This window comes from Schistocerca nitens, chromosome 1 (assembly GCF_023898315.1).
Source record: "Schistocerca nitens isolate TAMUIC-IGC-003100 chromosome 1, iqSchNite1.1, whole genome shotgun sequence".
Lineage (NCBI taxonomy): Eukaryota > Metazoa > Arthropoda > Insecta > Orthoptera > Acrididae > Schistocerca > Schistocerca nitens.
In genome coordinates, this window is record NC_064614.1 from 455,821,573 (window position 1) to 455,838,626 (window position 17,054).

At 38.5% G+C, this 17,054-nt stretch overlaps 1 protein-coding gene across 1 annotated transcript in view; it reads left to right on the top strand.

Moving 5' to 3' along the window:
• LOC126251683 (protein argonaute-2) overlaps window positions 1–17,054 on the top strand; it is a 238,385-nt gene that overhangs the window by 165,286 nt on the left and 56,045 nt on the right. The window contains exons 13-15 of the mRNA XM_049952270.1: window positions 2,321–2,505; window positions 8,417–8,513; window positions 9,612–9,718. Coding sequence (XP_049808227.1) covers window positions 2,321–2,505; window positions 8,417–8,513; window positions 9,612–9,718 — 389 coding nt within the window. The remainder of the gene's footprint in view (window positions 1–2,320; window positions 2,506–8,416; window positions 8,514–9,611; window positions 9,719–17,054) is intronic.

Consider the following 17,054-nt stretch of genomic DNA (forward strand, 5'->3'; position numbering starts at 1 on the left):
AGACTAAAAACGAAAATGTATATTTAAGACATCATCAAACTCTCTTTCTTGTGCTGACAATTTCATTTCTCTGACAAGAAGACCTTTTTCACTGTCTGTCTGACACAGGTAGACAGCAATGCTATGAACATTCACGTTGATCAATGAGGAACAATGAGGGAAAAGAAAGCAATGCAGGTTGAACTAGCTCATGACACAGAATTATCGATTCAGAAAAAAGTTTGTCAATTATTGTCTGAATGTGTAGACCGATTTATCCAAGAATAGTCATGAAAGAAATCACCAAAATTTTCCAAATCATTTAACCAAAATTTTCCAAATCATTTAACCAAAATTTTTGCTTGAAGCTTCCAGTGACACACTGGCTGTAGCACTGAAGAATCTAGTAGAAATTTACAATGAGTTTGATAAGAAGTAAGTGATGCAAGAAATAAAGTTATCATAGGTGTCTACATGAGTCGATACAAGTGTGGGCGTTGCTGCTAGACAAATAGCCCAAGCAATCCTTCACTTTATGACTAAATGGAACTTCAGTGAATCATTACCCTGTACATAACTTCAGTACTTTTTGTGTCTGTCACATCATGCGAGAGAAGTTTTTCTCAACTGAATCTAATAAAAAGTTATCTTTAAAGTTAGAAAATGGGCAGATTAACTAGTTGTTATTGATTCATTAGAGAACAAATATAAGTGTCAAATGAAATAGATTTCAGTGGCGTTATTGGGAATTTCAGTAAAATAAAGGCACAGAAACATGTACCATATTAACATCAATAACTTTTATCAAGTACCTAGGGTATGAAACTGTTGTTACAAGTATACAAGCATTGTTTCCAAACATATAAAATAAAGGAAATAGTCTTATGCTATTCTTTATTATTTCTTTGCACTATTGTGCGATGGTTGCTGTGCTAAATGCTGATTTGTATTCTTAGTTTCTCACCAATGTCTTTAAGTTTGTATATTACAACAATGAGAGCATATAGTACACGAATTAAAAATGCTTTATATTTGTGTCAATCATAATGTCTATATTATTCGTTTTCTACGAAATGTACAGTACAAATACATCAATTCCTAAGCAGGTCGGGTGGCCTTTTTTAATTTCACCAAAGCGGGCTTAGTCCATCACTGCAATTGTGTGATATTTTTACTTAATTTTTTAACCATAATTCAAAAATGTGAGTCATGTGTGGAAAAGTGGTAGACACACTGACAAGATTTTAGATTAAGACTTGGAGTGCTAGTACAGTTTTTACTGATCAGTTGGTATTGTGTTATCTGCATAAAATCAAGATTTGAGTTTCAATCTGGATACAGCATATTTTACTCTGTCGGGATGGTTTATTATGTACGCCTTAATTTAGATAGCAGTGGAGAACAGAATTGCCTAATTTATCATATCACGCAGTATACCTGTTTTCTTCTTTGGTTTAAACCTGCCCTTAGTGGCTAGGCCTATTGATGCTAAGTATAAGTTAATATTTGCCTCATGTGTTGTTAGTGTAACCCGGCCATATTTATTGCTTATATGTATTAACTGCTACATCTATTGTTAATGTAACCTGATCATATGTATTCCATATATGTATTAACTACTCTGATGTTATGAGAGGATATCTGATAAGTTTAGTCACTTCTAAATATATTTGTCTACATTTTAGTCTATTACTTTTTTCTTCATTCATAAATAAGTCTATACATTATGCAACAACACAATGTGTGTTACTCTATAAAGATGTTTACTAATGTTATGTTTGTAGTTGTTTGTTCATTCAAACATATTGATCATGTTTGCTGTTCCAGCAAACTCTGTGCTTCTCTCTGACCAGGAAACATGTTCTTATAGTTGAACACCACTTTTTATCGCCTCTTATTCTGTATTGCATTTAGGTTTTCTTTCCACAGAAACATAAATTCTATTCTGGCACTACCACAGTGTAAACTGGAATTGCTTTCAAATTGACGCAGATACTGCCTTTGCAATGGAAGGAGCATTCTGATCAGCATCATGTTTATTTTTCATAAAAGGAGCAGTATTGTCTTTTTATTTTTTGTCTTATTTTTTTCATTTGTAGTCTAAAGTGGGTAGTAAAAATAGTCTGTGAAGGTGTGGGAATTTTAGTCTTTTGGACAACTGTTATCAGTTATACTAGTGGAATCAGTGTTTTCTTATCCTCACCCTCGTCCCACCTCTAACTCTGTGAAGTTTGATTGTTCAGTAATTTTTGAACGTTATAATAATTTTTGAGCTGTAGTTATGATTTACTTGGTAGGACAGCTTGAATTACAGAGACAATGTTTCATAATGTATTTGCAGGTGTTCAATGAGCCAGTAATATTTTTGGGTGCAGATGTCACCCATCCTCCTGCAGGTGATAACAAGAAACCTTCTATAGCAGCTGTTGTAGGTTCAATGGATGCTCACCCTTCAAGATATGCAGCAACAGTTAGAGTCCAGCAGCACCGCCAGGAAATCATCCAAGAACTGAGCAGTATGGTCAGGTTAGGACTGTCTTTTTTTGGATTATCTTCTTGTTTGAACAATTAAATATAGCAAAGCGCTTTGTTGTGCACCTTAGCAGTGAGAAAAAGTAAATAATTTTGTGTGCTGTAGAACAGACAGTTATTTTCATTTTTATATGGGTTCTAAAATTAACGATTCTTCTAAATTGGTGTTAATGTAGGAATAGATACATAATTACAACCCTCGTGACCTGATTCTACATGCATCAGATATTGTATGATGTGTATTTTAAAAGTAAATTCCATTTGTTTATATTGGTTGGCAGTTCAGAACAAAGTTGTGTGACTGCACTGCCATCTATTTATTGTTCATAAAGCCACAAGTCTTTACTTCAATAGTCATTTGACTGTGGGTAGAAGTGTACACAATGATGAAAATTGTTGTTCCCACATTTAAAAAGTGCAGGTTGTAATTTGATTTCTGTGTGCAAAAGGGTGTACAGAAGCTCCGGTTCATCGGAAGTTGTGCCTAATTTACAGATTATATGGATATAATAAACACATTTACAGGCCCCATTACTAAACACATAACCTAAGTTCTGTTGTTGATTTTCCCACCAGAGCTGTACAGGAAGGCAGATTATTGTACCTGGGTCAGTATAACAAAATGAGGTTCAAATGGCTCTGAGCACTATGCGACTTAACTTCTGAGGTCATCAGTCGCCTAGAATTTAGAACTAATTAAACCTAACTAACCTAAGGACATCACACACATCCATGCCCGAGGCAGGATTCGAACCTGCGACCGTAGCAGTCGCTCGGCTCCAGACTGTAGTGCCTAGAACCGCACGGCCACTCCGGCCGGCAACAAAATGAGGAACAGAGAGTTGTTTAAAGGACAGCTACTACAGCATGATCAAATTAGAGCACATCTCAGTGTGCTATCTGTTGTTATATCACTCTGCTACCTCAGATGCCAGTTGCTAGTCAGTTGCAATCAGCTTTTGGTAACCTGACTTTCTGGATTTGTTTTCATTGTTTACATTATTTCTGTGCCCAGTGTGTTCATTTAACACAAAAGGATGCCCTTAACTAGTTGCAAAAGGCACAGAAAAATAGTAAAACTGTTACACCTTGCTAATTGAACCCAGCAATGCACACTTACGGGCAATGTGTGAATGTATTCAGAATGGAACTGCTCAGTTGGTCGCTTCATTCTAGTAACAATTGTAGTCAACTCTTTGAGAGATCTTTAATCCAGTGCACCATTTAAACTAAATATTTTTGTAGAATGTAAGTGTAAACATGAAAAAAAATATGGGCCTTCAGTTGTGCAGATATGAAAATCAACATGACATCTAATTAGTTTCAATCTAACCTATGCCTTGGTCTGTGCAGCAGATCATGCTCCCTTTGCAAATGTCATTCACAAAATGATAAAAAGAGTATTGAATAAATATTGAAATAAACATTCTCAGTGTTCTGTTTTACTGCCGGAAACACTTGTATATGACATTATGCATCCTTTGATATGACTGACTGAGGAAAATAAACAGCGACCATTATTTTGGTATACATGTTTGTGAAGCTAAAGTGCCATATTTGGTGATTACTTTATTTATATCTGTATAGTACAGAAAATTCACTGTACTTGATACACCATTTTAAAGATCTCCCCCAAACCCCATCAGTTTTGGTTCTATTTGTTGCACTAAAATATCGAGAAATCTGACATTGTCAACTAAAACAATTACTTGTATTACAAGTTAGTGAAGATTAATGCATCATCATAGGAAAATGGTTTGTTTCTAGTTAAACTAGCAAAATTTTGAGAAATACGAAGTGACGAATACATTAGGCAGAGGTGGAGGAAACACTGAAAAGCACTACATTGCTCCTTCAAATTGGGCCAACAACTCCTACTGCCACAGTTCCATATAATCTGTGTTCACAGCTCTAAGTTATTGTTTCAACTAGTTGAGACTTAAAAGTTAAGCAAGTGTACAACAGCTCTTTTATTTGTACTCCCCCCCTCGTTATCTTTAACTTTGATGTTGTGTAAAAACCCAATGAAGAGACAGGAAGCATTTGTTCTGTTAAAAAGTGTAGTTAGTTTTCTGCTTTAATGAGTGTACACTGTTTTTATTTCAGTAAATATTGCGTGTGTAATACAACTGTTTATTATACTCCAACATGACCACAGGGTGGTACTGTACTCTGTTAATGCTGACTTAGTGAAGAGTCTGTTACCTATACCTAGAATGGCAAGTCTGAGCTGTGTAAGGTGTTCTGAAGAGAGATACAAATCTCTTAATAAATTACTGGGAAAACATCTTTCGATTCTAGCACATTATTTTATAAAATAGACCTTTCTTCTTTTCTGGTGCATTTGTCCCATGTAGTACATGGTCTGCTGTTTTAGGATTTGACAAATTTCATTTTATTATTTAACTTTATGGCTGGATGCGCTTCGTGACACCATACAGCCATAAAGGTAACCTACGTCAGCGAAGTTGTGTGTGCCATCTGTCTATGAACTGTGTAAATGTTGTTCTGTGTGTTATCGTATTTTAACTGTTTGTGTATTGTATTCTCTGAATAGCAATGTAGGGATCAACTGAGCATTTGCCTTAAACAGATGTGGGAAATCACCTAAAAAACTGTATTGAAGCTAGCTGGTATACCACCCCACAGTCATTAATCTTCTGTGTGGATTTGTTCTAGGTCTGCCTCACCTCCCTGTCTTCGAAGCTAGCACACTACACATTATAACAATGAAAGTAATCAGTTATTGATAAAATAGTGTAAATGTATCTAAAAACAAAGATGATGTGACTTACCAAACGAAATCGACGGCACGTCGATAGACACACATACAAACACAAACATACACACAAAATTCTAGCTTTCGCAACCAATCGTTGCTTTGTCAGGAAAGAGGGAAGGAGAGGGAAAGACGAAAGGATGTGGGTTTTAAAGGAGAGGGTAAGGAGTCATTCCAATCCCGGGAGCGGAAAGACTTACCTTAGGGGGGAAAAAGCACTGGTATACACTCGCACACACACACATATCCATCCACACATATACAGACACAAGCAGACATATCATGAAAGCTAGAATTATGTGTGTATATTTGTGTTTGTTTGTGTGTCTATCGACGTGCCAGCGATTTCGTTTGGTAAGTCACATCATCTTTGTTTTTAGATATATTTTTCCCACGTGGAATGTTTCCCTCTATTATATTCATATAGTGTAAATGGATAGATAAAAAATATACTCACCCAAGTGCGGCAGGAGAACACGCACACACAAAAGAATTTAATGTTTGCAAGCTTTCAGAGACAGTGGCTCCTTCTTCTGGCAGAAGAGGAGTTTAAGGAAAGGGTTACAGTTCAGAAAAGTCATCCAGAACCCTGGGTCATTTGCGACTTTATGAATCGGATGAGAAGGAAAGACTGATTGTCGGGGACTGCAGTGGACAAGGTTTGAAAGGGGACTGCAGCGGACGAGATTTGAAAACCTGGTAGCTTAAAGGTGGAAGGCAGGGTAATATGCAAGACAGAGATTACTACTAAAACATCGTGCATGAGTTAATAAGAGTGAAAGCTAAATGCATTGTATGTAACAGAGAGGGAGGGGGGACGGCAAAAAATAGATAAGTCAGTTAGTGAAAGTTGTAGAAAACTAAAATAGATTGAGGAAAGGAGCAGTTACTGTGAATAAATGATGAGACAGAAGGAATTAATGTAAATTAAGACCAGGTGGGTGGTGACAATCAAGGACATGTTGTAGTGCTAGTTCCCACCTGCAGAGTTATGAGAAAATGGTGTCTTAATGGAAAAATCCAGATGGAATTTGTGGTGAAACAGGCACAGAGGTCCTGACTGTCATGTTGTACAGAATGCTCTGCAACAGGATATGGTGTGTTGTCTGTATACACCCCCTGCCTATGCCCATTCATCCTGACTGACAATTGGCTGGTAGCCATGCCAGTGTAAAAGGCCAAACAGTGTTTACGTAACAGTTGGTATATGACGTGTCGTTGTGCAGGTGGCTCTCCATTTGATAGTCCACACCTTGCTTGTTGTCATTGATGCCCTCTCCCTCTATACTAACATTCCCTATGTACATGGTCTGCCTGTTGCTGAACATTTCCTCAGTCAATGCCCACCTAATTCCAAGTCTATGACATCCTTCCTGCTCAACTTGATTAACTTTATACGTACCAACAATTATTTCACCTTTGAGGGGCAGACATACAAACAGATCAGGGGTACAGCCATTGAAACCACAGTGGCTCCTTCCTGTGTCAAACTTTTCATGGGTCGCTTGGTGGGGGCTTTCCTGGGATCCATAAGCCTTCAGCCCTTGGTTTGGTTTAGATACATTGATGACATCTTTGCCATATGGATTCATGGTGAGGCCAGCCTTTTAAAAGTCCTGGAATCTCTAAATACCTTCTCCTAATTAAATTTCACGTGGTCCTATTCTGCATCCCATGCCACTTTCCTTGACGTTGATCTCATCATCACGAAGGCCAGCTACACACTTCCATCCACATCAAACCTACTAACAAACAACAGCACTAACATTTTGACATTTGCCATCTTTCCATGTGAAACGTTTCCTCCCACACAGCCTTGGCATTCGAGGCAAACATTTTTTTTCAAATGCAGACTCTTTACATCAATACACAACCACTCTCACTTCAGTCTTCACTGAATGTAATTATCCCAATAGTTCAAAAGCGGATTTCCTGTAACTGGCAAAACATATACTACCAAAGAGAGAACAGCTCGCGAAACGATACGTCATATACCAGCTGTTACCTAAATACTGTTCAGCCTTTTACATTGGCATGTCTATCACTCAGTTATCAGTCAGGATGAATGGGCATAGGCAGGGGGTGTATACAGGCAACACACAATATCCTGTTGCAGAGCATGCTGTAAACATGACAGTCATGACCGCGGTGCCTGTTGCACCATACTTGCCATTTGGATTCTTCCCAAAGACACCAGTTTCTCAGATCTCCGGATGTGGGAGCTAGCACTACAACATGTCCTTGGTTCTTGCCACCCGCCTGGCCTTAATTTACGTTAATTCCTTCCATCTCGGCATTTATTCCAGTAACTGCCCTTTCTTCACTCCATTTTAGTTTTCTGCATTTTTCATTTTCTGACTTGTCTACTTTTTGCCGCCGCCCCCCCCTCCACCTCTGTTACATACAGTGCACTTAGCTTTTCACTCTTATTAACTCTTGCATAATGTTTTAGTAGTAATCTGACTTGCATTTTACTGTGTCTTTCTTCGACCTTTAAGCTGTCAGGTTTTCAAATATCGTCCGGTGCAGTCCCCAACAATCAGTGTTTCCTTTTCATCCCATCCAGTAAGTCTCCCCTGACCTGGGGTTCTGGGTGACTTTTCTGAACTATACCCCTTTCTCTAAACCTCTCCAGTCCTTTTCCTTCGCCCCTTTTCCTTCCATTCAAATCTTCTGCCAGAAGAAGGGACAACTGGCTCTGAACGCTTGTAAACATTAAATCCTTTTGTGTGTGTGTATTTCCCTGACACTATACATTATGTTACATGAGCAGGCCTATAAAATAACGTCTTTTTCAGGCGTCTAATGATTGTATTATCTTTCTGATACATATTATTAGTGTAGCTTTGTTTATCAACAAAGAATTAAAGTGAATGCTGCGTTTATGCACTTGAGGTTATAAAATTACTGTTGCGCACTTCAGAAGAAAATTGTGATTTTTCTTCTCAAAATTAATGGCTGCCAAATTTGAAATACTGTCTCCAAAACAGTAGCTTTCAGTTATTCTGAGTTTGAGATGATTAAAATGTCAGTGAACCACTCTACAAGCTTCAGTTCCGCTTGACATCACTAACTAGTGTGTGGTGTACTGTTTCTACAAGAATTAATTTTTTTCTGATTTTACAGAGAGTTGCTGATAATGTTTTATAAAAGCACAGGAGGTTATAAACCACACCGTATCATACTATACAGAGATGGTGTGTCAGAAGGACAATTCCTTCATGTGAGTAGTGTCAGTTTTTAGTTATATTTAGTTTGTATCTGGTATCATACTTTTTTGCAGATAATAATTTGAGTGATTAATATTTCAGAAATTACTGATGTTTCTTAGATTATTTATTTTATTTTTTTATGTTTCTTAGATGCAAAAAATGTATTTTCTTTTATCAAAATTGTGTAGCAGATTTGCTAGAAATGATGAAACGGGATCTACATAAGTACATGGCCTCCCACCCCTAAACACTCCCCCCCCCCCCCCATCCCCCTCTTTTTCATAATGCTATTTTGGATGAACTGTAGCAGAGTCTTACTGTTACTAGTAAATAAATGAGGCTGACGGGAGAAAAGGAAGAGAAAAGATGTACTGGGGGATGAAGGAGGAGACAGGAGACTGCTAGTAGAATTAAGTAAATAAGAATGGAAAATATTTTCTTGGGTGGTGTTCACAGTTCTATAAAATGTTTTAAAGGATGTCATTATCACCTTTGACAGTTAAGATTACTTTGAAAACTCCAGAATTTGGATATGTGTTTGTGTTGACTCTGGCACCAAGTAAAATGGAACATAACTGCAGCATGACACAGCAGCAGCTTAGTAAGGCATAAGAGTGCTGATGGAACACCTAAACAGTTTTAATTACTGGACAAATTTCTGCAAGCTCATGAATTTTGACAGTATTTTAATGGCCATATCTCCACAAAAGTGAGTTTCCGCTCTGTCGTTATTTTAAAAATTTTGCTTGATTTGGCATCCTTTGCCTTGCTCCCTCTTTATTAGCAGATTGTTTTTCTGCACCCTGTATAAGGGGTGTTTATGAGAGAATACAGCTTAAAATCAGAAAAACAAAAAAATGCTTGTTGAAGACATGGATTGTTGTGCCCTATGATGGTTATCCGTTGGTAAAAAAACCCGCACGCGCGCGCACACACACACACACACACACACACACACACACACACACACACACACACACACACACATGTGAGACCTTGCTTTCATGATTACTCAAGGATTTTCGTCTACTCACAAATTGTTGTTGCGGTAATTTATAATCCCATTCTGTTTGAGAGAGATTATTTTAATTTAACTAAATAAATTTCAGGTTCTTCAGCATGAGCTAACTGCAATCCGTGAAGCATGTATAAAGCTGGAAGGAGATTATAAACCAGGGATAACTTTCATTGTTGTCCAGAAGCGACATCATACTAGGTGAGTTCTGAATGAACATGTGGGATATGAGTGATACAAACTTAATGCAGGTCTGCTACAAATAATTCATTTGTTTTCAGAGCTCGATATTTTCAAAGTTTTGCATGTACAGGTATGACTTATGGATGAATAGAACAACAAACTCACCAAGTTTTCAGTTTGCACCCTTGACATACATCCAAGTTTGTTCCATAATTTATGTCACAGCATCCTGTCAAATTTTTGGCGCTGGCGGTGTGTAAACACAGTCCTTAATGTACCCCCAAAGGAAAAAGGCATGTGTTAGGTCAGGCAACCAGGAGGCCCAAGGGAACAGAGCCATATCATCTTCACCACAACACCCAGTCCAGTGTTGCAGGAGTTCATTGTCTGGTTTTCCATCGATGCTCCAATGAGGAAGTAGGTGAAGTGTTCATCCTGAAGTGCTTCCTGCATTGTGATGTTTCATGCTCTCCATGGCTGCACCTGGCACACTTGTTTGATTGGTAAATTTCTGTTTACAGACACATTCAGTGTCCCTAAATCATCAATACCAATGCACAGTGTTCTGCTTATGTGGTGGTTCTCTTCCATATTTCCTTCTGAAGTCGCACTACACTGTTGTAATAGATAAACATCTCACATATTCCAACACACCAAAACTCTTTTCTTGCTTTATTGCCATTTTGTCAAGACACCGCATTTGCAGTGCCAATTGGCGGGCACAATGCAAACTTGGTGGGTTTACAATTCTGTTTGTGCATCACTCATGTTTGTAACATGTAATACTTTGAAAATGAATGAATCATTTATAGTGCCAATGCTATTGTAGTATGCTAGTAATACAATTGAGGTGTGTGTTTACAACTTGGTCATGGAAACTGAATCGTTGTTCACCAGAATGCATAGATGCATTGCAGTTGGTTTTCTGTGAAAGCCAGCATGTATTTGCAACATGGCCGTGGAAGTCGAATCAGTGTACACTATGGACCATTAGAATACGTAGATTCAGTACAGTTGGTCTTCTATGGAAGCCAGCATAAGCTGTCAGTTCAGCTTTGAGTATTTACATGACTATTTTTTTTAAAGTTCCCACCTGACAAAAGTAACAGTATTAGTTGCCAGGCAGTATATGTGATGACAGATTGAATGTAATAGCGCATTGTAAGATTCCAGATGACAAATTAGCCTTGGACATAAGTTAAATAATGAATAAAATGTACGCAAGTTAAAGGTTTGGTCTTAAAAGTGTTATCATGAAATTACAGAAATACACAAGCAGAAACCATTTTTCTCATACACAAGCTAACTGACAGAGCACTTAGACATCAGCAGAAACTGCATGACTGTCATTGTGTAGGTTGTAAAACTAAAGTTACCCTATGAACTAAAAAAGGAAGGGAAGTAGATGTCATAATGTTTGGTCCGAATGTGGATGTTGTGCCAAAATAACACTTAGGTGTCAAACACACCAATGAACAGGAGATTCATTCTCAAATCTGCTGAAGATTGTGATGCTGGTTGAGTAAATAGTGTAAGGTGGATTGTATGTGCAAAATGTGTAAGAGTTGGGGTTACAATCTTGGAAATTTTGAACTTATATCTCTTGAATTGCCTTTCTGCCAAACTGTGTAGTTCTGATGGATAACTGCTTCTCTGCTGCAAATGTATCTGTGCTGAAAACTTGAGTGCTTATCTATTGCTTCAGCTTTCTACCAGTTAGTGGAAAGCATGTCGTTCCATATATAATTATATTGATCTGTCAATTACAGTACTCAAACAAGTCATATAATGTTCATACACAATATGAGTTATGACATTAGGTATGCTCAGCACAAGTTGATCGACAATTCTTTTTAGAATGACTGCTCTGTTTCATCTCTCACCCCCGTTACATTGATTGTTACAGTACTATTGCTATGTGGCACATCTCTGAGCCAGGACGAGACTACATGGAATAAACTGCCAAACCAGCAGATACTGCAAAGTGTGATAAAGCTGCTATCATTGTCCCGCTTTGCAGATCTGCACTAGATTACATGTCCCACCAACACCACATGCCCCTCTCCAAAGGTGAATGACAATGATGTCTTCACAATTATTGAACATAAACAAATAAACAATACTGGTGGTGCTTTTGAGATTCACACCATTAAAAATTATGCGCAACCAGTCATAACATATCGTGTTTTCCAACTTTGGAAATGGAAAAACCCTTTCTTTATTACATATAATTCCATTGTCAAAACTGTAGTCACATTTCTGATCTTTAATCACTTTCTGCAAAGCGCTCTAATCATGGTTCCAAAGTAGCTTTGTTAGCTATACCTTGTACTCACTCTACATTTCTTTCAATTAAGACAGATAAGTAGGTAGATTTACTATTAAGTTACACTAATTTGCCATACAGAATTTTGTATCAACCCAACCAAAAAGCTTAACTGATCACAAAAGCTATAAATATATCCCTGGTACAAAACTCTTTGTAAATCACGTTTCCACTGACCCCTAGAACAGTATACAGAACTCTGCAAAATAAAAGTTGGTTTATTTGCCTACTATGCCTAGGGGAAACTACGGCCGTAATTTTTCCCGAGGGCATGCAGCTTTATTGTATGATTAAATGACAATGGCGTCCTCTTGGGTAAAATATTCCGGAGGTAAAATAGTCCCCCATTCGGATCTCTGGGCGGGGACTACTCAAGAGGATGTCGTTATCAGGAGAAAGAAAACGCGTTCTACAGATCGGAGCGTGGAATGTCAGATCCCTTAATTGGGCAGGTAGGTTATAAAATTTAAAAAGGGAAATGGATAGGTTAAAGTTAGATATAGTGGGAATTAGTGAAGTTCGGTGGCAGGAGGAACAAGACTTCTGGTCAGGTGACTACAGGGTTATAAACACAAAATCAAATAGGGGTAATGCAGGAGTAGGTTCAATAATGAATAGGAAAATAGGAATGCGGGTAAGCTACTACAAACAGCATAGTGAACGCATTATTGTGGCCAAGATAGATACGAAGCCCACACCTACTACAGTAGTACAAGCTTATATGCCAACTAGCTCTGCAGATGACAAAGAAATTGAAGAAATGTATGATGAAATAAAAGAAATTATTCAGATAGTGAAGGGTGACGAAAATTTAATAGTCATGGGTGACTGGAATTCAGTAGTAGGAAAAGGGAGAGAAGGAAACGTAGTAGGTGAATATGGATTGGGGCTAAGAAATGAAAGAGGAAGCCGCCTGGTAGAATTTTGCACAGAGCACAACTTAATCATAGCTATCGCTTGGTTCAAGAATCATAAAACAAGGTTGTATACATGGAAGTAGCCTGGAGATACTGACAGATTTCAGATAGATTATATAATGGTAAGACAGAGATTTAGGAACCAGGTTTTAAATTGTAAGACATTTCCAGGGGCAGATGTGGACTCTGACCACAATCTATTAGTTATGACCTGTAGATTAAAACTGAAGAAACTGCAAAAAGGTGGGAATTTAAGGAGATGGGACCTAGATAAACTGAAAGAACCAGAGGTTGTACAGAGTTTCAGGGAGAGCATAAGCGAACAATTGACAGGAATGGGGGAAAGAAATACAGTAGAAGAAGAATGGGTAGCTTTGAGGGATGAAGTAGTTAAGGCAGCAGAGGATCAAGTAGGTAAAAAGACGAGGGCTAGTAGAAATCCTTGGGTAACAGAAGAAATATTGAATTTAATTGATGAAAGGAGAAAATATAAAAATGCAGTAAATGAAGCAGGCAAAAAGGAATACAAACGTCTCTAAAATGAGATCGCCAGGAAGTGCAAAATGGCTAAGCAGGGATGGCTAGAGGACAAATGTAAGGATGTAGAGGCTTATCTCACTAGGGGTAAGATAGATACTGCCTACAGGAAAATTAAAGAGACCTTTGGAGAAAAGAGAACCACTTGCATGAACATCAAGAGCTCAGATGGAAACCCAGTTCCAAGCAAAGAAGGGAAAGCAGAAAGGTGGAAGGAGTATATAGAGGGTCTATACAAGGGCAATGTACTTGAGGACAATATTATGGAAATGGAAGAGGATGTAGATGAAGATGAAATGGGAAATACAATACTGCGTGAAGAGTTTGACAGAGTATTGAAAGACCTGAGTCGAAACAAGGCCCCCGGAGTAGACAACATTCCATTGGAACTACTGACGGCCTTGGGAGAGCCAGTCCTTACAAAACTGTACCATCTGCTGAGCAAGATGTATGAAACAGGCGAAATACCCTCAGACTTCAAGAAGAATATAATAATTCCAATCCCAAAGAAAGCAGATGTTGACAGATGTGAAAATTACCGAACTATCAGTTTAATAAGTCACGGCTGCAAAATACTAACGCGAATTCTTTACAGACGAATGGAAAAACTGGTAGAAGCGGACCTTGGGGAAGATCAGTTTGGATTCCTTAGAAATATTGGAGCACGTGAGGCAATACTGACCCTACGACTTATCTTAGAAAACAGATTAAGGAAAGGCAAACATACGTTTCTAGCATTTGTAGACTTAGAGAAAGCTTTTGACAATGTTGACTGGAATACTCTCTTTCAAATTAAGAAGGTGGCAGGGGTAAAATACAGGGAGCGAAAGGCTATTTACAATTTTTACAGAAACCAGATGGCAGTTATAAGAGTAAAGGGACATGAAAGGGAAGCAGTGGTTGGGAAGAGAGTGAGACGAGAGTTGTAGCCTCTCCCCGATGTTATTCAATCTGTATATTGAGCAAGCAGTAAAGGATACAAAAGAAAAATTCGGAGTAGGCATTAAAATCCATGGAGAAGAAATAAAAACTTTGAGGTTTGCCAATGACATTCTAATTCTGTCAGAGACAGCAAAGGACTTGGAAGAGCAGTTGAATGGAATGGACAGTGTCTTGAAAGGAGGATATAAGATGAAAATCAACAAAAGCAAAACGAGGATAATGGAATGTAGTTGAATTAAGTCGGGTGATGCTGAGGGAATTAGATTAGTAAATGAGACGCTTAAAGTAGTAAATGAGTTTTGCTATTTGGGGAGCAAAATAACTGATGATGGTCGAAGTAGAGAGGATATAAAATGTAGACTGGCAATGGCAAGGAAATCGTTTCTGAAGAAGAGAAATTTGTTAACATCGATTATAGATTTAAGTGTCAGGAAGTCGTTTCTGAAAGTATTTGTATGGAGTGTAGCCATGTATGGAAATGAAACATGGACGATAAATAGTTTGGACAAGAAGAGAATAGAAGCTTTCAAAATGTGGTGCTACAGAAGAATGCTGAAGATTAGATGGATAGATCACATAACTAATGAGGAAGTATTGAATAGGTTCAGGGAGAAGAGAAGTTTGTGGCACAACTTGACCAGAAGAAGGAATCGGTTGGTAGGACATGTGCTGAGGCATCAAGGGATCACCAATTTAGTACTGGAGGGCAGCGTGGAGCATAAAAATCGTAGAGGTAGACCAAGAGATGACTACACTAAGCAGATTCAGAAGGATGTAGGTTGCAGTAGGTACTGGGAGATGAAGAAGCTTGCACAGGATAGAGTAGCATGGAGAGCTGCATCAAACCAGTCTCAGGACTGAAGACCACAACAACAACATGCCTACATAATGCATCATAGGAGATGTGCTGCTGTAGGAGTGCAGCAGTTTCTGCTGAAGGATATTCCCTAAACAGTCTTCACTTTCCACAGTGTTAGTGTTCCTTTGTCCTTTAACTCCCATTTTGGTGTGGGTCATCCTGTCTTTGGTACACACCTGCCGTAATAATTACACAAATCTATATATAAGGGTTCGGTATCTTGTTTAATGTGACATACCGTTCTACTCTCCCTTTTTTTTTCTATATTTTGAAGGACTTGCTCATCATGTATTTGGAATTTGTATCTCATCATTGAGGTTCCTCATCTGCTTTCTCCCAAGTATTCTCCGTTGGGCTTAACGTGACTAAAACTTATTTTCATTCATTACAATTGTATTCTGCTGATGTGCATGCGATGTACCTATGTAACTCTCCTCTTTATCTTATCTGGGTGTTAGCATATCGAATAATTAATATGCATTTAAGAGTGCCTTCCCTTTTCTTTCCCCATCAAGTGACATTACTAACAGCCAGCATTAGCATCATGCATATATACCATGTGCTTATGTCAATGTACACTCTTTGACATAAAACTTGACCGGCGGCCGGCCGCTTCAGAGGCTAAGTCCGCGCCGATCGCGACATGGGACAAAAAAACTGGCCAACTCGCTAATTCTCTAAGTCCGGTTATCTGCACAATCTGGCAACACTGTAGACTGCGGCACTTCCTGGAGGAAAACTTGTCCCATGATAGAGAAACTCTAGGCTGATTACGCCTGTGGTCTAGCGGTAGCGTGCGTTGTTTCTGTCCATAATGTCAGTGGATCGAGAGCAGCTGGCATAAAATATTTTTATAGCCTCTTCTGTCTGAATGCTGAAGACGTGAATGTAATGGTAGCGCAGATTCAATCTATTTCGCTTTGTGACCCACCGATATCAAAATTTTATCCAGTAACGATTTTGCGGCAGATTTCCTGCAGACTGTCCTCCTCTGGACGCCGTATGCGGCAAAGCTCCAGGATCCATTTGCTGGCTACTGGCAGCGACCGCGGCGACAGCAGCGGCGCTGCACTCCCCCGTTCTTTATCGAAAGCGCCTGCTACCGCTCATCGCTTTTGATGATTTAAAACGCTTTATTATTAAATGTTGCTCCACAGAAAATTTCTACAATTTCCATTCACGCTCAAAAGCAACGGAGACAGACGCCCTGATTAGTAGGCGGGTATTATATTACATTAATCGGCAAGAGCTGAGTATGGCCCGAAATTAATTTTATAGACTGGGACGAAATTAAACCACCTCACTACATTCGATGAATTTATAAATGCTTCATACCTCGTTTCTTTTCCTTTCAAACTCAATTATTTGTGCAACTTTGGAACAATGTTTGGATGTTTTCGTCAAGCCAGAGTGAGCGTCTGTGGTGTAAAGTGTATTACAGTTCTTGTTTCATTCCTTATGGTAAGTCTATGCGATAAACTGTGTGAATACCTTGCAATGCATGCTCTGTAGCAGTGCAGGAACACTGCACATTTGGAGTTCCATGTATGGGTTCATGAAGTATTTATTGTTGATCGGAAGTGATAGTTAAGGTCATCAGATTTAAACCAGAAAAATTTGTCGTTTTGAAGGTTTCAGAGAACGGAAAGGAATTGCTAACGCCGGTGTTAGAAAACGTCTACAGTTAAATGCTATTGCAAAAATTTAGAAGAAGGGAACTACATTAATGAAAATGTGCACTTCATAAACAACCTTCTGACATGTTAGACCTAT